Source organism: Endocarpon pusillum (genome assembly GCF_000464535.1).
Source record: "Endocarpon pusillum Z07020 unplaced genomic scaffold scaffold6858, whole genome shotgun sequence".
In the NCBI taxonomy this organism is placed as follows: domain Eukaryota; kingdom Fungi; phylum Ascomycota; class Eurotiomycetes; order Verrucariales; family Verrucariaceae; genus Endocarpon; species Endocarpon pusillum.
In genome coordinates this window covers 44,390-64,283 of record NW_006916614.1, presented here as the reverse complement: position 1 = coordinate 64,283, position 19,894 = coordinate 44,390, and the positions used below count along the sequence as shown (strand labels likewise).

Below are 19,894 nucleotides of genomic sequence, written 5' to 3'. Positions count from 1 at the left end.
CACACCCAACTCCAACCTCCCTGACAACCAAAACCCACACAACACTCCCACATTCTAATCCATCCGTCTTCAACACCGAACGTCGGGTAACAATATGCCTCGCGGAAACGGTGCTCAGAGCAAAGTGGTCTTCCACGGAGCATCCGACAGCTTTATCGTCTTCGTCGAAAGCCCCGAAGCGGTCAAGGACTGGAAGAAAGATCGCAGCATACCTCTTGCGCAGGTCATGGCTGGATTCAAGGTCTTTCAGACACACAAGTATGTTACCAGCACCTCATGATGTCTGGGGAAGGCGGCCCTTCAAGACCCTACATACTCCTAAACGAGCCCGTGAGGGTGGATTCTCTGTCCTTTTCTCTCTTTCTGCTACTGCGAGAGGTCCTTGTGCAATATTACCTATCAGTCACCGCTACTGAACCTGCAAAGCGAAAGAAGAGCATTGCTAATTGTTCATCCTTGCGACAGGCATGGCGCCCAGGGAGTCCTAGACGGGGCATCCAAGTCGACGCTCGAGAACGAATTCGGCACCAGCAATGACGACGAGGTTATCATAAAAATTCTGGAGGGTGGTGAAGTCCAGGCTAGCGAGGTATGTTCTGTATTTTCAGAGCACTCTGTTGTGCATGAATAAGCATGGATAATGATTTACTGTTCAGATTGGCGAACGTGTAGGAGTGACAAATATCACCAAGGGGGGATCGATTCCGCATTGAGTGGGTCGGTAAGCGGGTCCACTCATGGCTCGGGGGAATAAAGGGCAACTTCGGGAGAGGGGAATCAGAGAATGTTGCCAGAACGCCTGTCGATCAGCTAGGGCATAGGATCAGATCTCGATAGTAGACTGAATTAGAAAAACTGCACCCAAATAAACACTTCTATCCAAGAACATGAAAAAGTTATGATGATGATGATGGTGTAGATTTAAATTTTATTTCAATTATACTGATAGCTACCTCAACCAGTACATGAGCACGCCCTGCTGGGATCGACTGCATATGCCATCCATCCATCCTGTCCCCTTGTGTCCATATGATCATATCGCTAAATGCAGAGAGAACAAAACAAGAACGCCGAGTGCAGGAATCTGCAAGGTCAGACCTTTTCTCTAGGCGAGCTACCCAGCCTCTTGGGTAACGTCCATGGCACAGCAGCTACACTCTGTTGGAAACGCCTGTTAGCAACATACTCATAGAACAAAAAGGAAACGGAAGAGATGACATACCTCCCCCTCGCTATATGCCCAAAAATACACTCCGACGCCCACCAAATAATAGATCGCCGGATTTGTCGCCTGATACAGCAAGATCGCCATCAGCGCGCTCAGCGGATAGAAGGCCAGCCTCGCCTCGATGGACCTGTGTATCGGTGTTTGGGCAATGAAACTGAGTGGCCACTCCCAGAGTAAACCCGTAATCCCAAAGAGAAGGTTGAGCACCTGAAGAACAGGGAAGGGTTTCACGGCACCATCGAGGTTCTTGGTAGCAAAGTCCCAGAAGACCTTGGGCCAGAAGAAGCCTTCCATCGCTGCCGCGATTTGGTAGGCTGAGGCGGTGAGGATGATGAGACGGGCCCAGTGGTTCTTAATTAGTTTGCCCATTGAGCTAGGGTTGAGATGTATAATCGATGGGAATTTTCGAGGTGAGGTGAGATGAGGTGAGGTTGAGGAGGCTTTCCGACCCGCGGGAGTGGTAAAGGGAAAAGGTTTTCGATGATATTCAGCCACAAGTCCTTCTTTTGGTGTCTCTGGGTTATGGGAGGAAGGTGAAGATAGTGAATGGTGAGGATTTGGGTTGGGCTGGGCGAAATGCGCCTGCGCGGAGATGTCACCGGAGCATTGAGTCAGAGATGCGAAGGATCGTGTGCCTGGATCTGTTTATGTGTGTGGGCGTGCCTGAAGGCGATATCTTTGCAGGATTATCGGTTGCTTGCCTTCCAACTCCGTGTAGCGTGAGTCAATGCGTAATGATAAGGCGGTAAAAGATGCGACAGTTTTCCAGTGTTGACAGTGTAATGTTGTGGCGATAATTGTTAGAGATACGATTATGCGATGCTTCGCTGATGTTTCAATCTGTCAAATGTTCACAGTTTCAGGAAGTAGAAACGCATGAAAGGGCATGAAGTCGCTCGAAACGGGTCAGCGGCAGCAGCGTCTTGCGTCGGAAACTTGCGATGTTCGAGAAGTGGGAACAAATCCTCGGTCCACGCTGAATGTTCCAGCGTTGTTGCCAGCATTAGCTCACCAGTCTTATTTGGATCAGATGCAACCGGTAGTTGTTATTCTACGAATAAGGCTTTGGAGTGGTAGCGTTGGGTGGGTGATAGAGTGATTGGCTTGGTATCCCAGTTCTGGGCCCTGAGAGTGGGCCGCAAAACCAATTTACCGCCCGCGGCATCCCAGTAGAATAAGCTCCCGTTCTGTGGGGCAGACCGGAGGATGCTGAAAGGGGCGAATAACGAGACCCTGTGGTCGAGTTTGACTCGGGCTTGATACACTAAGAACCTTGGAGGAGTTATTTTTGCTTAAGAGCATGCAGTAGCTGGCGGTTACGGCTCGCCCTTGATTCTCACCAACCCCCGCGCTGCATGCCAGCAGAACAACTTCGACGATACAAGCGAAAAGAAAAATTCGTGACGGTGTCTAATTGGTTCATTACCATCCCGGCTGTGTAGGTAAGCTGAAGAATCCTGATAGCCTTATAGAGTACGAGCGGTAGCTACACCGGAACGAAGGAAGCCAAATCCTCTTGCCTACTGTTGTAAGCTGACGATCTGGGCTACTACTACTATGTACGTTTGTTCTCGGAGCCCTAACATGTCCGTGTAGTATCCTTGGCTTCGTGGCCATACTTGGAGTTATTATAGTTTATAACGTGTCATCGAGGTGCTGCATTCAAAGCTTGGAGAAATACGTAGTACGGACTATCGAGTGCCGATTGGCGCGCTGTTGGACTGGAGCAACCTTGGGCGGTTATGCGAGGAGTTGGTCTGTCACCAGCCACCCAATCAACGGCACAACCCCGTTTCCTGCAGGAACCATGTGCGAGAGTTCAGTTGCGAGCAAGGATATCAGAGCCTTCGACATCGGCTGGACTCGACTTTTAATTTAGTTACATAGTAGTAGAGTTGTTGATTTTGGGCATGAACTTGTCCACTCGTTAGTTATCAATCGTCCAGCTTGTCACTGCTTTCCAAGTCTCTCGCAAGTGCCAAGTCACCAGCTTTGGCACACAATAATGTAATGTGAAACGGCTTCTTCGCGGCGCAGTCTCTATATTCTCCCAAATGCAACAACGATAACTCTACACCATCTTGAATTATCTCGCAGCATCAGCCCCATTCGGACAATTCCATTCCCGCTTGGCTGTCCGTCAGAATCCCGTTGGCAGATTGTTTCGCTTACCGCACATCTGTTGGATCACATAATCCGCAACCTCCTGTGTCGCAGCCTGTCCCACTTTGTCTGAGCAGTCGCCAGATACATTCAGGTTGTCCATGCTCCTGCCCTACGAAGTGTTTGGGGACAAGACATCCTTTGCACGACAACCACGTTACAGACCTTGCCTCAACTATGTGCCCCTGTAAGAGCCAAACTTTACAATGCTGTTAATCATCGTCGGTCAACTCGCCTTCCATTGAATGTCTATGCCAGCGTCCTGATTGAGACCCGCGTAACGCCTCGCTCGCGTGGGCCTTACAAAGCCTTTTGTCACTTTGTAACAGTGTTGGAAGGATTGCTGATCACACCCTCAGCCGATAAACGAGCGTGTTCAAGTCTCCAGGATTCCAAGGCCTCGAACTGTTATCTTTGGGTTTCACCGGCCTTAAAAAGTCCAACAACAGCCATCCTCGCAAGAGCAGACGGTGGGATTTTGAGGCGACTCTGCTGGCCAGACCAACAAATCTGACACCACAAACCCCTCCCACAACTCCCCGCCACCGCAGGCGACGCACCATATCTCTCAAATGCTAGTGTTATCCCTCTTCTGGGCAGCACATTACCTTGTGGACAAAGTCGTCCCACGCCAAGCAGTAATTGTCCCATCTATGCTGGTCATCGCTGGTTGACATCTCTTCAATTGAAGCGCTTTCTTTACTGTCTGTCACTCTTTTACAACACCTTCCGGGTGGGCTCTTTTCAGGATGACGAGTCTCAAATCGCACTTCACCGTTCCAAAGCTCATCTTCTACTTCCTCTTCTGGGGTCTCCACTGGGGACTATTTGCTTATGGATGGTGAGCTACAGAATGGATGTGAACAGTGACAGCAGCTGACAACAATCCCAGGGTTAAACAAGCACAGGATTCTCGACTTGATCCACTTAATACACTCCAATACTCGGTCTGGCTGTCCCGAGGCGCAGGACTTGCGTTGTCTGTCGACGGATTGCTCATCCTGTTGCCGATGTGCAGGAATATATTGCGATGGGTCAGGCCCAAAGTCAAGTTCCTACCACTGGACGAATCTCAATGGTTCCACAGGCAGGTCGCATACGCTATGCTTGTCTTCACAATCATCCACGTCTCAGCTCACTATGTCAACTTTTTTAACGTGGAAAGAACCCAGCTACGGCCGGTCACCGCTGTACAGGTGCATTATGCTCAGCCAGGTGGTGTGACAGGACACATCATGCTTCTGTGCATGTTACTGATGTATACAACCGCCCATGCGAAGATACGGCAGCAATCATTTGAGACTTTTTGGTATACGCACCATCTCTTTATCCCGTTCTTTCTGGGTCTCTATACCCATGCGGTAGGATGTTTTGTACGAGATTCCGTGCCAGCATATTCGCCGTTCGCTGGTAAGGATTTCTGGGACCACTGCATAGGATACCAAGGTTGGAGGTGGGAGATGGTGGGAGGCGGACTTTATTTGATCGAACGGCTCTACCGCGAGATTCGAGCTCGAAGGGAGACTGAGATCACCAAGGTCGTTCGCCATCCCTATGATGCTATGGAAATTCAGTTTCGCAAACCCTCGATGAAATACAAGGCTGGTCAGTGGCTTTTCTTGCAAGTCCCGACGGTATCCGGCTATCAGTGGCATCCGTTCACCATCACGTCCTGCCCATTCGATCCATATATCTCAGTGCATGTTCGACAAGTTGGAGACTTCACTCGTGCACTTGGAGATGCTTTGGGGTGCGGACCATCGCAAGCTAAGGAGTATGACGGTCTTGATCCCAACGGCATGTATGAAATCGCCCTCTCGAACGGTCAAAAAATGCCAAGTCTTCGGATTGATGGTCCCTACGGAGCACCGGCAGAGGACGTGTTCGACAATGAAATTGCTGTCTTGATAGGCACAGGTATTGGTGTGACGCCGTGGGCCTCAATTTTGAAGAATATTTGGCATCTCAGAGGAGGCCCAAATCCACCCCAGCGACTTCGACGGGTGGAGTTCATCTGGGTCTGCAAGGACACCACGTCTTTTGAATGGTTTCAAACACTCTTGTCCTCTCTCGAGGCTCAATCGGCATCGGCTGCGGATACGGCAGGAGGGCCAGAGTTTCTGCGGATCCACACCTACCTCACTCAACGACTAGACAGTGATACCGCGACAAATATCTACTTAAACTCAGTCGGCACAGATGTGGACCCGTTGACTGAATTGAAGACCCGAACGAACTTCGGTCGCCCTGATTTCACCCGACTATTCGGCGCCATGCGTGACGGGCTCCTTGATCAGACATATTTGTCAGGCCTTGAGGGATCACTGCGTACCGATATCGGTGTCTACTTCTGCGGTCCATCTGCCGCGGCTAGGGAAATCAAGAGTGCAGCGAAAGCATGTTCGAAGGAGTCGGTAAGGTTCAGGTTCTGGAAGGAGCATTTCTAGGTGTGTTACCCATGGCAATGTTTGAAGCTCAATTGTACGATTTAATTAGTATTAGTCGTTTGGCGGCATTTTTACTCAGCAGTTCTCATCAGCGTGGGATGTATAGTGCACTGCAAGGGAGCCGAGGTGATGAGCATATCAATATCTATAGGTCCCAAATCCTCAAATCTAAGGGTAGCAATATAAGGTGCATGATTGACATGACATGACTTCGCATAAAAGCTTGGACCGGAGGACTTTGAACAGTGCCAAGCTCGGTTGACCAGCCCAGTTTACGCTATTATAAGATAGGTTAAGGACGAGCAATTAACGACTTCAGGCACATATTTACTTTGATTTAATTAGCGTACCAAGGTTCTGTTGAGATGTCAGCGTGGAAACGCTCCGCTGTCTTCCCCATCCACTGTTTCTCGCTTATCTTCTCCAAACTTATTACTGATCAATCTGATCTTCCCAATCTGATAATCCAGTGGTGAGCTCAAGCTTAAGGCTTTGTGCTCTCAACAGGTACTCCGTACCGATTACACTCGCTTAAAATCTTCGCAAGATGCCTCCTGACTGTCGAATAACCACTATACTGCTGTGCTGGACGACCCTATTCTCTGCACTCTATGACGCCTTCTATATCCCTGGTAACCATCTCATATAGAAGCCTCGATATAGCTGTAATCTGGGCTGATTCGAGCGCAGGCTACTCAATCCAAAGTTACAAAGACGACGAGTCCATCCCCCTTCTAGTCAACAAGGTCTACTCGGACAATACACAACTCCAATTTGCCTACTTCGAACTGCCTTTTGTTTGCCCTCCCACTGGGAACAAGCAGAGTGGCTCACCTTTTGGCTCTGGGCACAGTGTGCCGCTTAATCTGGGCGAGGTATTGAGAGGAGACCGCATTATGACCTCCGACTTTGAGATCAACATGAATCAGGATATCGAATGCCGCTATCTCTGTGATCAGAGTGTGACGAGAAAAGATGTCAGACGGGCGCAGCAACTCATCGAGGATGGATATGTCACCGAGTGGATATTAGATAACCTTCCAGGGGCTACGTCCTTTGTCACCGTTGATCGATCTCGGAAGTACTACGCTGCTGGTTTCAAGCTGGGAGAGAAGGAGCTTGATCTGGATAGTGGGAAAATGCGATACGTCCTAAACAATCATTTTACCATGGTTATCCGATGGCGGAAAGCGCCTGGCAAGGAAGGCACCCGAGGCGCAAAGGTTGTGGTGGGGTTTGAGGTGTATACCAAAAGCATCGGGGGCTCGCATAGGAACGAAACCGGCTGTCCTGAGGTCTCTGGCGACCACGAAAAATTTCAGCTCTACATTGCTCCGAACAACACCGAGCTGGCTGCCAAGTATCCGGATTCGTCTTATCTTCCAGAGGATGACATGGATGTCCATGATGGGGCGACGCTCACCATTCCATACACATACTCAGTCTATTTCAGAGAGGAGGCCACAGTTGAGTGGAGCAATCGGTGGGATCTCTATTTCACTGACCAGAGCGAGAGCACTGTAACGCATTGGCTGGCTATTCTGAATTCGTTGATCATTTCAGGCATTCTGGGTGCCATCGTGATTGTCATCTTGAGTCGAACATCACAGGGTGATCTGCGAGGTCGTGGAGATAGCTATCTGGAGGAAGCCAAATTCAGGACCAGAACGCGCAGGAGTGGAGACAGGAAATCTCCAAAGGGTGGCCTGCTTGAGAAAATTACCGAAACTGAGGTGGATGAGGATCTTTCATCAGACGATGAAGCGCTGGACGATGTTACAGGCTGGAAGCTTCTACACGGCGATGTTTTCCGAATTCCGCCGCATGCTGGAATATTCGCGCCACTCATTGGGTCTGGCATGCAATTACTTTTCATGGTAACAGGCTTACTCCTACTAAGCTGCCTTGGTGTCCTCAACCCGAGCTTTCGTGGCGGATTTGTCAGTGTTGGCTTTGGCTTGTTCATCTTTGCTGGCGGTTTCTCTGGCTATTTCTCTGCTAGGGTCTACAAGACTTTCGGTGGTCAAAATTGGAGGAAGAACATGCTGATGGTAGGCTGCTCTCTACATATGGAAGGTGTGATCACTACTGACATATCTCAGACTGCTCTTTTGTTTCCTGGTCTACTCTTCAGCCTTGTCTTCATTCTCAATCTGTTCGTCTGGGCGCAAGCCTCAAGCACAGCACTCCCTTTCGGTACCCTCATGGGTTTGGCGTCATTGTGGCTTCTTATCCAGGTACCCCTGGTATATCTGGGCAGCTGGTACGGATATGTCAAGACTGAAGCATGGCAACACCCAACCAGAACCAACGCAACACCACGCCAAATTCCGGCCCAATCGTGGCATACACGGAGCCTGCAAGTCGTTCTTCTTGCTGGACTGGTGCCATTCGCAGTCCTCTTCATTGAGTTGATGTTCGTATTCAAGAGCGTGTGGCAGGACAAAAGCGGCTACTACTATGTGTTTGGCTTCTTGAGTGTTGTCAGCATAATTCTTATCATCACCGTGAGCGAGGTGACCATTATCGCGACCTATATCCAGCTTTGCTCAGAGGTAGGCTATTTGAATTTACCAGGTTGCCACTGGATGTTGCTAACCTCTCTCAGAACCACCATTGGTGGTGGCAGAGCTTCTTCGTGGGTGCCGGCAGCGCACTATGGGTGTTTGCCTATTGTGTCTGGTACTATGCTACTCGACTGCATATTCAAGGCTTCATTTCCAGCATCCTCTTTTTCAGCTACAGCTTTCTGGCCTGCGTTGTCTACGCGCTTCTGACAGGTACGGTTGGGTTTCTTACAGCGTATGCATTCGTCAGGCGTCTTTACAGGTAAGTCATTCTTACTGGTCTCTTAATTGGACCGGAGGTACTAACGTAGTGTAGCGCAACCAAAGTGGACTGAGGATAGACTGGTTTTGGTATCGCTCTCAAAATCCTAGAACTACCTATAATAATGAGAACATAATGTCTACAACGAAATTCACATACCCCAGGTCGACAGTATCTTGGATTCTATTGAAAAGGGTCTACATGGCAACCTCGTCTTTCCTACCCTTGTGTCTCCATTAGGAGGTGTCCCGATTGATAGCATCGAGTGTTCCGTGCTATGTCTGCAGACCTGGTACCACCCCACCACATTGCATTGCTGCCATCTTTATCGATTTCTCAATATGCTGCTGGTAAAAGCGAGGTGAAAGTAATATACTTTGACAGTGACACCTTGGATACCCCCGTACGCTGGGCCTGAGGTATACTTAACGAATAGCTGCTGTTTAAACACCAGAGTTGCATCTGAAAATTTCTCCGGGGATTGGAGATTGGTAAGCCTTCGTGCCATGTGATGGCTGAGAATATTTCCATCTACTAAGTACTACTTTCCGCGCTCTGTGCGGCTTGCATGGATGGAATTTGGGGGTTAAGCCGCACTAAAGCTGCAGGGTTGTTCACAGCTGATCCTCCCGCCAATTGGCTTCAGACTCCCCACATGAAGGGCGCGCCCTTGGAGGCGATGACTCAATATGTCCAACGTTTTCTCTCTTGGACAGGCATGCAGAGCAAATTCTGATCAATGTATCTATATCTGGGTTTGCTCTTGTGATACTGTTCATCAAGTCGTATCCTCACTGCCCAATTGATCCGATAGCTTGAGGTTAACCAGGGGAACCACATCCTCATTAAAAGAACAGTCATCTCTCCTGAACACTTACCCCACCATCTACCCCGATTGCGATTCAGGCGGCCACAACCCTCCAATCCCCCATTCAAAGATTGCCACACATCCCCGTGTTGCCCCACTTGCTTTTCAATTGAACACTAATCTCTAATGTCGAGAGGTATGCTGCCGGGCAAGCGACGGTCAGCAGCGCTGCAGTCCTTTTCTTTTCGAAAGCCGAGTGATGTCGATATCATCCTCGACGATGAGGATGAACATAGCTTCGTCAGCTCCTACACCAACCTTGACAAGATCTCCGGTCAAATTCTGATAAAATGTGGAAAAGACAGCAGTTTCCATGAATTGGAGATATCCTTCGAAGGTGTGACAGAGACATGTAAGTAACCAGAGATCCCACAGGAGGTTACGTGAGATCTGTGTCACTCCTTACCTGAGAAAATACGAATGGCTGACTAAATCTGTGCTTAGACATCGAGAAGGTCGCCACAACGGCACCTACGTCGGGAAGAACCATTGGCAGACACAGGTTTCTGAAGCTACTCCAGCCAATCGATCCCTCGTTATTGCCAGAGAACAGAGTCGCAAGAGCCGGAGTGTTATATACCTTCCCATTCGAATTTGTGGTGCCAGATCGTCTACTAGACCAACAGTGTACCCATCGTGTCGATAGTCCACAGGTTCACGAAGCCCACACCCGTGTCCCGCCAAGCTTTGGTGACCCAATGCTTGCAGGTGATGGCCAGACTCTCCAGGATGATATGGCACCAGAGATGTCCAAGATCCAGTACATGATCAGAGCGAGGATGGTCAAGGCTCGCGCAACAGGGACTAGGTCTTCTGACGTGACAGACAAGGCCATCAAGGTTCGAATTGTGCCAGCAGTAGATGAGGACCCGCCTTTGAATATCAGCGAAGACAACAAAGATTTTGAGCTACGAAAAGAGAAGGACGTCAGGAAAGGTCTTTTTAAGGGCAAGCTGGGTCGCATAACGGCAGAAGCTCCGCAACCGAGTGGATTCCGTCTGCCAGCCCTGAAGAATCAATCAGGCTGTCCCATCTCCACAATGACCACTGTCAATCTACGTTTCGATCCTATCGATGATAAGGTACAGCCACCTCCATTAGGATCTATTGTCAGCAAGCTCCGAGCGCAGACCTTCTTCGGCTCAGTACCTTTCCGCCACTTGCCCTCTAGATCTAGCGTCAACGCATGGGATACCCAGCGAGGATTCTTTGTACAGTCAGTCGAGCTTTCTTCCCGCTGCATCTCATCTGTGGAGTGGCGGAAGCACGATGGTATGGGATCGTCCACCGCAAGCTTGTCCAGACGTCAGTCAAACTTTTCGGACCTATCTATGGCCAGCACGGAGAATACTCCCGACCCATCATCAGCATACCGACCAGGCAGTCCCTTCTATACCGCCAAAGTCTTGGTCCCTATGTCCCTTCCCAGGAATAGATCATTCACTCCAACTTTCCATTCCTGCAGCGTCAGCCGCACATACGTCCTAGACCTCAACGTATCATACCACACTCCCGGCGCCACAGTCTCCACGCCCTCCATTCAGCTCAGACTTCCTATTCAAATCTCTGCAGAGGGCAATCCAGACGCCACCGTGACTATCAGCGAAGAAGAAGCCGAAGCTATCGCCACACGAGAGGTCGACGAAGAGCTAGCAGAAGGGAGATTCTCTTCAAGAAGCTTAGCTCCACCCATGCAAATTCCAGAGTATAGCGAGACGCAGCCAAGGGTGCTGCCTGCTTTTCAGGGACTGAGAAGACAAAGCGAGCAGCAGCAAGGCCCGCCAGGGTACTCGCTTGCTGGATGGGGCGGATCGCTTCTGAGAGGAGGTGTTGCCACCACGTCGGAATCTCTTTCTGCATTCCAGACAGCGGCCAGAGCCAACAGTGTCAGTGTGATGTGATGCACAAATGATTGTCCCTGATCCATCGTATTTGGGCTTGTTGACTCGGCTGTGTATTTTCTACTTGCAGGGACACCATCTTCCCATCATCTTGGTGAGGAGTATTGGTCTTTGTAAGCTGCACGAATAACGAACAGGCGTCACCCTACATCTGTGGTCTGGAACTGGGCATTTGTCGATTCATTGTCAGAATTAGGCGGCCGGAGCGAGGAGTTCTGGCATGAAAATGGTGTATTCTTCACTCGTAACTATACGATAATTTGTGTTGTATACATAACCACCATATACTGTATAGGCACGATCCACAGACACTTGTATGTATCGGTCGGGGGAGTGACCTATTATCGACTATTTTCTTCTTCTACGATATCTGATTACTCCGTACATAGCTTTCACGAGCAAGGAGGGCGCACCTCCCATTTCATGCCAAGCCAGAATTCTACCCTCGAAGCCAAATTAACGTTAAGCCTCGAACTCTAAATTATTTTTTGGATCCATCACTATGAATCAAGACCCCACCGCGCAACAGTCAGAGAGTTGAATACCAACCCACTCTGTCTCTGTATCGAGATCGAAGACAAAGGATGTGAAAACAGGACATACATATGCCGATCCGCTTTAGCCAACCCGCTCGCACCACTGTTCTAACCTTTTAGATCAATTCTTTTTCAATGGCACCCCACTCTGGAGCATTGTCACCACCAGCAGCAGACAACGATTTCGTCTTTACCATTTCCGATCGTGAAGAAGCGGAAGAGGAGAGAGGAAGAGCTACAAGAAATGGTGCGACCGGTTCTGTCGAAGAATGGGGATCGAGCGCAGAAGACGAGCAGCGCAGAGGGAATGTGAGGATTGGGAAAAGGAAGAGGGAGACGGGAATTGGAGAAGAGGTGGGGGAAAGCGGTAGATGGAACAAGAAGCACAGGGGATTGCGAGATGAGCGGGCTGGCGCGAAGCTCAGAAACTTACGACAAGGGGGCAGGGAGGGCTCAAGTGACGAGGAAGAGGATGAGCTGGGCGAAGAAGAAGAAGAAGAAGATGATGATGGGGCTTTGGATCCGGGGTTTGAATTTAGGATCCCGGGTTTGGAGGATGGAGGGTTAGTGGAGGGCTTCGATGCGTGGGGTGATGATACGAATGCTGCTCTGAAGAGGAAAACTGGGGGCGATGGCAAGGAATCCGGAAAGAAGCAGGGAGTAGATCTGGATAAGATCATTGAGAGGAGACTGGCGAGGAGAATGAAGAGTAGGGAGGGTGCTGTAAATGGGGATGCGCATGTCGAGTCTTCTCAAAATGGTGTTGTGGAAGTCGATGGCGAGCAAGATCAAGAAGAGGGTAGGGAGGGGCAGGAAGAGGAAGAGGAAGATTTCTTAGATTTTGCGGATGATGAGCTGTTGGCTACGGATGGCTTCGGAGCAGGGGCTATGGATCAGGAAGACGAGGAAGCTAGGGAAGAGAACAGCGACGACGACCCACGTCAACAGGATGGAGAAAGCGATGCTGAATCAGACGCTGACGATGATTCGATCGCGTCTCCAACTGCACACCCGGATGATATGGCCCATTCGGACGGCGACTCAGATACCTCGGTTGAAGACCCAGAAGAGGCCTCCAAACGCGCTGCCTTCTTCGCTCCGGAATCAGAAGAAAAGTCTGCTTCAAAGTCCGATCCCGGCTCCACAGATATGTCATCCTCCTTCCAATCCTTTTCCCTTTCACGTCCAATCCTCAAAGGTCTCTCAACTCTGTCATTCACCAACCCTACTCCAATCCAAAGGAAAACCATTCCTGTAGCCCTACTAGGAAAGGACGTCGTCGGATCTGCCGTCACCGGCTCCGGCAAAACAGCCGCCTTCCTCCTGCCCATCCTCGAACGCCTCCTCTACCGTCCTCGCAAAATTCCAACCACACGTGTCGCCATTCTCATGCCAACCCGAGAACTAGCTGTACAATGCTACGCCGTCGCCGTCAAATTAGCATCTTTCACCGACATCACCTTCGCCCAACTGGTGGGCGGCTTCTCCCTCCGCGAACAAGAAGCCCTGCTGAAAAAGCGACCCGACGTGGTCATTGCCACCCCAGGCCGCTTCATAGACCATATGCGCAATTCTCCCTCCTTCACTGTCGACACGCTAGAGATCCTCGTGCTCGATGAAGCGGACCGAATGCTCGAAGATGGCTTCGCCGACGAGCTCAACGAGATCATCTCATCTATCCCTAAATCCCGCCAAACCATGCTTTTCAGCGCCACCATGACCGAAAGCGTGGACAGTCTCATCCGCGTCGGACTGAACAGGCCTGTCCGGCTGATGGTTGACAAGCAAAAATCCACTGTCGACACTTTGAGCCAAGAATTCGTCCGTCTCCGCCCCGGCCGCGAGGACAAGAGGCTAGGCTATCTGCTGCATCTGTGCAAGACGGTTCACACGTCAAGGACGATCATCTTCTTTCGCCAGAAAAAGGAAGCCCATCGCGTACGCATCGTGTTTTCACTTCTTGGCCTAAAGGCTGGAGAACTTCACGGCTCCATGACCCAGGAGCAGCGGATTAATGCCGTCGAGACGTTTCGGGCGGGGAAGACGCAGTTTCTCCTCGCCACTGATCTCGCAAGTCGCGGGTTGGATATCAAAGGTGTGGAAACAGTGATAAACTACGAAGCACCGCAAAATCACGAGATCTATCTTCACCGCGTGGGTCGGACGGCTCGGGCGGGGAAGTCTGGGCGTGCTTGCACGTTGGCGGCGGAGCCGGATCGAAAGGTCGTCAAAGCTGCTGTTAAGTCTGCAAGGGCTCAGGGAGCGAAGATTGTTTCGCGAGTGGTAGGGGCTGAGGAGGCAGATCGTTGGGCCAGGGAAGTGGAGATGTTACAGGATGAGGTGGAGGAGGTTCTGCAGGAGGAGAAGGAGGAGAGACAACTTGAGCAGGTTGGGAAACAGGTCGTTAGGGCTGCTAATCTTGTGGAGCATCGGGACGAGATTTTGTCACGGCCTAGAAGGACTTGGTTTGAGAGCGAAAGGGAGAAGAGGAATGCTAAGACCAGGGAGAAGGAGGCGAGAGGAGATGGTGGGGTAGGGTCAGAGGGGCAGAAGAAGAAGGTGCTGGGAAAGAGAAAGTTGTCTGGCAAGGAGAAGAAGAGGTTGGACGATAAGAGGGAGAGGTTGGAGGAGGAAGGGAAGAAGGTTTGGAGGAAGGGGAAGGGCAGTGAGGAGGCGGTTAGGCGGGAGAGGGTAGAGAGGAGGAGAAAGAAGGGGAAAGCTACCACGAAGGAGATGAAGAAGCACAAGACCAGGACAAGCAAAAGAAGATAACTGGCGCGTTTGGTCTACATTAACCGGATCTAATGTTCCGCTTTGATTCAGCTCTCTTCTTCCTTTCCCTCAAAAAAGACTTTTTCGTCCCATCACCCCGGACTGCACGCTGTTGGAGGTGCAAGATCTCCTCGACTATCCGACTAGACTCCTCGATGACACTGTCATTAAGCATCACCCAACCGGCCTGAAACAAGCGACTATGAACAACAACCTGGTAGTACGTCATGCTGCATAGTTCTCGAACTCGAGACACGGCACGCGGGCTTCACCCTCGTTAGTCATCGACGTTATCGTCGTCGTCGTCGTCTGCGGAGCCTCTATGGACGAGCAAGGGCGGGGGTCCAGGCAAGGCATGCCACGGTACAGTATATCTATAACTTAGCCTAGGTATGGGTAAGTACTACGGTTGGATCAAGGTATATTGTTCTGCGCCTACTCCGTAGTCCTTGTGGTAACGTGGCCAACTAACATGTGCAACACACCCCCCATTCGCAACAGAAATTACTGGGTGTTTTGCGGTCCCTAAAGCACACTACGTATTTCTACGCCTAAAATATTGCTGGTGCTCTTTTGATAAAACTGGTTAAGATAGCATGAATAGACCTTACATAAGCAAATATAACTTGACTCTGGCTACTTACTGGGAGAAGGGCTCTAAGAATGACGTGATATTAGTCCTTAGTATTTAGCAAACGTTTTAATATTTTAAGGATGGCCAGGAGGCTCAAATGACCATAATTCAGCCATAACTTGACCGTCATTTTCTTAAAATGATATCCTAAATAACATAATTTTACCAGATTTCAGATGTTTAATTGGGTAATTCTATATAAACTAGATCATATCACAATTAGGCTGAGACTAAGCACACATTAATGGTAATTTAGGCATAGTTTTTAGAGGGCCTTCTCCTGTTAAGTATTTGACCCATCTGTGTATTGATTTCAAAGCTGAAACTGGTGGGTTGGGAATTTTGGTAGGAAATGCCAAGTGTTGCCAGTGGTGTTGCACATGGCTCAGTTGGCCACGTTACCCATTGTGGCTGTCAATAGCTACTTACTACGTAGTAAGGAGGGCAACTAAAGTGGTGCAAGTAGACAATAGCGGCTGGGCTGTCATACACGTTAAGCTGCTTCTTTCAGCACTCGAGTCCATGCTTTCTTGATCATGGCGTGAGGGCAGAAACTACTCAATTACTCCGTACTGGGGGTCCCGTAGATATTGTTAGGCTGGCACTAGTATGATTGTATCGAAACAATCTCTTTGCAAACCCCGTAAAAGAATACATATGCGATTATATATTGCTTTCATCAAGCCAAAATTAAACAGAAAGTAATCACTAATGATTTCTCCATCCTGTCTCATGCTCTTATAAGCAAAATCTCTAAGTCCAGTATCTTCACCCAGTCAAGATTGCTGTACAGCAAGTACTGAGATCAAACATGGTAGCCAATGAAAGTTGTGTGGCGCTGTATCGTAACAAGCTGATTCAAGCGCCAGCCTAACAATATTTATGCCTGCCCTCCTGCGCCGCAAGATCTGCCAAGGACGAAATCGAGATATTTCCTGGCATAATTTTGAATTCGGTTAAGGGTCACCAGGAAATGCTCGGTTCTGCGGAAATTGGAGGATTGAAACTGTTCCGTACAGAATCAAGGTCAATGGTCAAGAAAATGCGAGTGAAACTGGAATTTGCCGGCAGGTGGTGCTCATCAAACTTGTCGGCTTGATTAAGTTCATTTCGAAATACGTAGTAAGCGAGTAAAAATGCTTTTCGAATCAGCCACAAGCATCTTACTGATTGCACATCTTTGGCTGGCAAACCTTGGGTCAATGGCACATAGGTCATGGTGAATCGCTCGATGTGTGAAGCTCTTCCAGCTAGGTTTGGTGGTGTCCATGCCAGAGAAGCGTTTCAAGTCACCATACAATGAGGTGTTTGTATTACTCCTCCCGCAGATCTCAGCCACATCCATCTTGATCACCCGTTTCACCAACGTCACTCTGCATACTTCCACCCTTAGTCCCGGAATGTGGCCGGCGTCCACATCAGGAATGATTAGACTTTTACCAAAAAATAGTAGAAATTTTCAATACAATGGGAGAGATAATGGAAGGGTGATAGTTGCTAGAAGTAGGGGAGATACTATGCTTCGCTTGACTGCAACAAACGAACTGGGAAGCAGGAGTGGATGGAGGATGATGGTTGTCCTACAGTAAATCCTTTAGCGAAACATGCTGCGTTAAGACTTAGCCAACACTTTACCTAGCAACTACTTACTACGTAGTAGTTCCCGTTGGGCTGATTAGCATGCAGATAGTAGTTAATAATGGTTAGTTGGTTAGATTGAGTGCCTGCAGTGACGTCTCCTGGGGGTTGGTGGGGGCGGCCCACTTGGAATCTGGCAGCACTGCATGCGTCATCAGCAATCTGCACCTCCAGGAATTCTACCACCCAGACTGGTACGTGGTAGTCAGCATACAACTAACTTAATGCCTATGCCATTCTATTGCATGCCCGTGCCCTGGCCAAATTCGCAGCCTACCATACTCCCTGTACACGCACCTTACCATTAACCATCTTTGTGCCCAACACCCTCACACTTGTTCATTCTACGACCACCAAAGTCATCCTCCGCAAGTCCTCTTCGCCATCTCTGGCTCCTGCCCGCCGCCAGCTGACTCCCATTGTCTCTTTCATTCCCGGATGACATCACCCTTTGCCTGATTGCAACATCCGCTACCTCTCTCTCTGAACCTTCACTGAGCACACAGAGCCCCCGACATAGCGCTGCACCATCGCAAGGATGAGCACGATACAAAACCTCAAAAACTTCATCCGTCACGGCAAACAAGCCAGAGTAGCCGAGCCGCCACGAGATCAGCCTACCACCAATATCTCTCCAGTCCACGCCCATCAGCAACAGCGAAATCATGGCCAAGCACACAGCGATCCCAATTTCGCGCGCCAGAATCAAGGTTACCAACAGCCACAACAAGTAGCGGGCGAGTACTCTGTCGCTGCTGTGAACCAACAGAATGTTGCAGCCCAAGCAGGACATGCAGCCGCAAATGCTGCTGGTCAAGGACAACAGATGCAGAACCAGGGCCGAGAAGCAGAGCTGCAACAAATCATCAACGAAGAGCGAGAACAAAAGGGCAAGTTACCAAAATATCCTGGCCTAGAACGATACGTTCTACTGGAGAAGATGGGAGACGGTGCATTCAGCAATGTCTATCGTGCCAAAGATACCCAACAGCCAGGCGAAGTCGCCATCAAAGTTGTCCGCAAATTCGAGATGAACGCGAATCAGGTATGCACTGCCTAGGCGACCAGGCCTCTCCTTTTGTCTAGTTGTCGTTCTTTCCTTTCCTGCCTAAAAAAATGCTTCAATCACGTCTAATAAACATAGGATGCTCACCTACATCCGGATTTGAAAAAGCAACCCAAGGTTGTGGAGGTGCGCATTACCTTCTTATCATGCCACTCATACATACTGTCTTGTGTCTTGAACTTGGACTGCTGCAGGGCTTGTCATGCCCATACTATTACATCGAATGCTAACTTGGTGTTTCCTTTGACAGCGTGCGAACATCCTCAAAGAAGTGCAGATAATGCGTCAATTAGATCACCCTAACATCGTCAAGCTAATCGACTTCTCCGAGTCTCGACAATACTACTACATCGTCCTCGAACTTTGCCCTGGCGGCGAGCTTTTTCACCAAATTGTGCGTTTGACCTATTTCAGCGAGGATCTCTCTCGACATGTCATCACTCAAGTGGCAAAAGCTTTAGAATACCTACACGAGGATAAAGGCGTTGTGCATCGGTAAGAACATGCCCAGCCCTTCTCACAGACCTCAGCTTACTAGGACAACAGTGATATCAAACCTGAAAATCTGCTGTTCTATCCAGCACCATTCATTCCAACAAGGAACCCAAAGCCTAAAAGTCCCGAAGACGAGGATAAGGCCGATGAGGGCGAGTTCATACCCGGGGTGGGTGCCGGTGGAATCGGGCGGATCAAGATCGCAGACTTTGGCTTATCGAAGATTGTATGGGATTCGCAAACCATGACGCCGTGTGGTACGGTAGGATATACGGCGCCCGAAATCGTCAAGGATGAACGATACTCCAAGGCAGTGGATATGTGGGCACTAGGATGCGTGCTCTACACACTGCTTTGCGGCTTTCCGCCGTTCTACGACGAATCGATCCAAGTCCTTACAGAGAAGGTGGCTAGAGGCCAATATACATTCCTCTCGCCTTGGTGGGATGACATCTCCAAGCCAGCTCAAGATTTAGTATCGCACCTGCTGACCGTCGATCCTGACAAACGCTTCACCATACGAGAATTCCTCGCTCACCCATGGATTCGAAAAGTCAACGAGCCAACCTATGCTGCCGCTGACGCACCACCACTTGCCACACCCCTGGCAGTCCGACAAAAGGAATGGCTCGGCCAACCAAACACCCGGCGGCGGCACACGAAGAGCCGACTTCCGCTCCCCAGGTGCCATCAACCTCCGCGAAGTCTTTGACGTCGGCTACGCCGTGCACCGTCAAGAAGAGGAAGCCAAACGACGAAAGAACTTCAAGCACGGTTACCGCGGTGCGGTCGCCCCAGGCCAAATGGGCAGCCTCAACGTGCTGGATGAAGATGATTACGACGAGGAAGAGACAGATGGTTATGATGACGATATCGCCAGCAAGGTACCAAAATCTCAACAACCATCCGACGTTGCGGGCATGGAAGCGAAGATGCGCAGCACCAATCTAGGCACGCATCCGTCGTCGGCTGCACAGGCACGAGCGTCAGCTGCAGCGCCAGCCAGGAGTCAACAAGCCGCACAACAGGAACGGGGCTATGGTCAGCATAGTCCCGCCGTGGCGGCCGCTGCGAAGCAGAGTGTAGGGCGGAAGGCGAAACAGCCGTTTGAATTGAGTCTGGATAACTCGACCTTGTTGGGGAGGAGGAACAAGGGTCCGGGCGGGATGCAGATGCAGATGCCGATGCCGGGACAGGGAGATAAGAGGAGTAAATTGAGGGAGGAGGTGGTGAGGTAGACAGCGAGATGGGCATCTTTGAGCATCAGGGGGAGGTGGGAGTGTGATTGTGATTTTTTTGTGATTGTTGGGGGGGAGG

At 50.0% G+C, this 19,894-nt stretch overlaps 7 protein-coding genes across 7 annotated transcripts; 6 read left to right on the top strand and 1 right to left on the bottom strand.

Moving 5' to 3' along the window:
- Window positions 1-94: 94 nt before the first annotated feature.
- On the top strand, window positions 95-713 carry EPUS_06250 (uncharacterized protein; the record flags this gene model as incomplete). Its single annotated transcript, XM_007807352.1, has 3 exons — window positions 95-258; window positions 466-589; window positions 657-713. 3 exons carry the CDS (start codon window positions 95-97, stop codon window positions 711-713), a joined length of 345 nt encoding a protein of 114 aa, XP_007805543.1.
- Window positions 714-1,092: 379 nt separating this feature from the next.
- Window positions 1,093-1,597, bottom strand: EPUS_06249 (uncharacterized protein; the record flags this gene model as incomplete). Its single annotated transcript, XM_007807351.1, has 2 exons — window positions 1,093-1,158; window positions 1,223-1,597. The coding sequence occupies 2 exons, from the start codon at window positions 1,595-1,597 to the stop codon at window positions 1,093-1,095; spliced, it is 441 nt and encodes a 146-aa protein (XP_007805542.1).
- Window positions 1,598-4,140: 2,543 nt separating this feature from the next.
- Window positions 4,141-5,838, top strand: EPUS_06248 (uncharacterized protein; the record flags this gene model as incomplete). The annotated part of the gene is made up of 2 exons (XM_007807350.1): window positions 4,141-4,232; window positions 4,284-5,838. The coding sequence occupies 2 exons, from the start codon at window positions 4,141-4,143 to the stop codon at window positions 5,836-5,838; spliced, it is 1,647 nt and encodes a 548-aa protein (XP_007805541.1).
- Window positions 5,839-6,385: 547 nt separating this feature from the next.
- EPUS_06247 (uncharacterized protein) lies at window positions 6,386-8,740 on the top strand (the record flags this gene model as incomplete). The annotated part of the gene is made up of 5 exons (XM_007807349.1): window positions 6,386-6,470; window positions 6,529-7,889; window positions 7,941-8,393; window positions 8,447-8,667; window positions 8,722-8,740. The coding sequence occupies 5 exons, from the start codon at window positions 6,386-6,388 to the stop codon at window positions 8,738-8,740; spliced, it is 2,139 nt and encodes a 712-aa protein (XP_007805540.1).
- Window positions 8,741-9,661: 921 nt separating this feature from the next.
- Window positions 9,662-11,436, top strand: EPUS_06246 (uncharacterized protein; the record flags this gene model as incomplete). Its single annotated transcript, XM_007807348.1, has 2 exons — window positions 9,662-9,887; window positions 9,980-11,436. 2 exons carry the CDS (start codon window positions 9,662-9,664, stop codon window positions 11,434-11,436), a joined length of 1,683 nt encoding a protein of 560 aa, XP_007805539.1.
- Window positions 11,437-12,107: 671 nt separating this feature from the next.
- EPUS_06245 (ATP-dependent RNA helicase DRS1) lies at window positions 12,108-14,744 on the top strand (the record flags this gene model as incomplete). The annotated part of the gene is made up of 1 exon (XM_007807347.1): window positions 12,108-14,744. One exon carries the CDS (start codon window positions 12,108-12,110, stop codon window positions 14,742-14,744), a length of 2,637 nt encoding a protein of 878 aa, XP_007805538.1.
- Window positions 14,745-17,554: 2,810 nt separating this feature from the next.
- Window positions 17,555-19,815, top strand: EPUS_06244 (uncharacterized protein; the record flags this gene model as incomplete). The annotated part of the gene is made up of 5 exons (XM_007807346.1): window positions 17,555-18,061; window positions 18,161-18,208; window positions 18,333-18,577; window positions 18,629-19,130; window positions 19,189-19,815. The coding sequence occupies 5 exons, from the start codon at window positions 17,555-17,557 to the stop codon at window positions 19,813-19,815; spliced, it is 1,929 nt and encodes a 642-aa protein (XP_007805537.1).
- Between the last annotated feature and the right edge of the window lie 79 nt (window positions 19,816-19,894).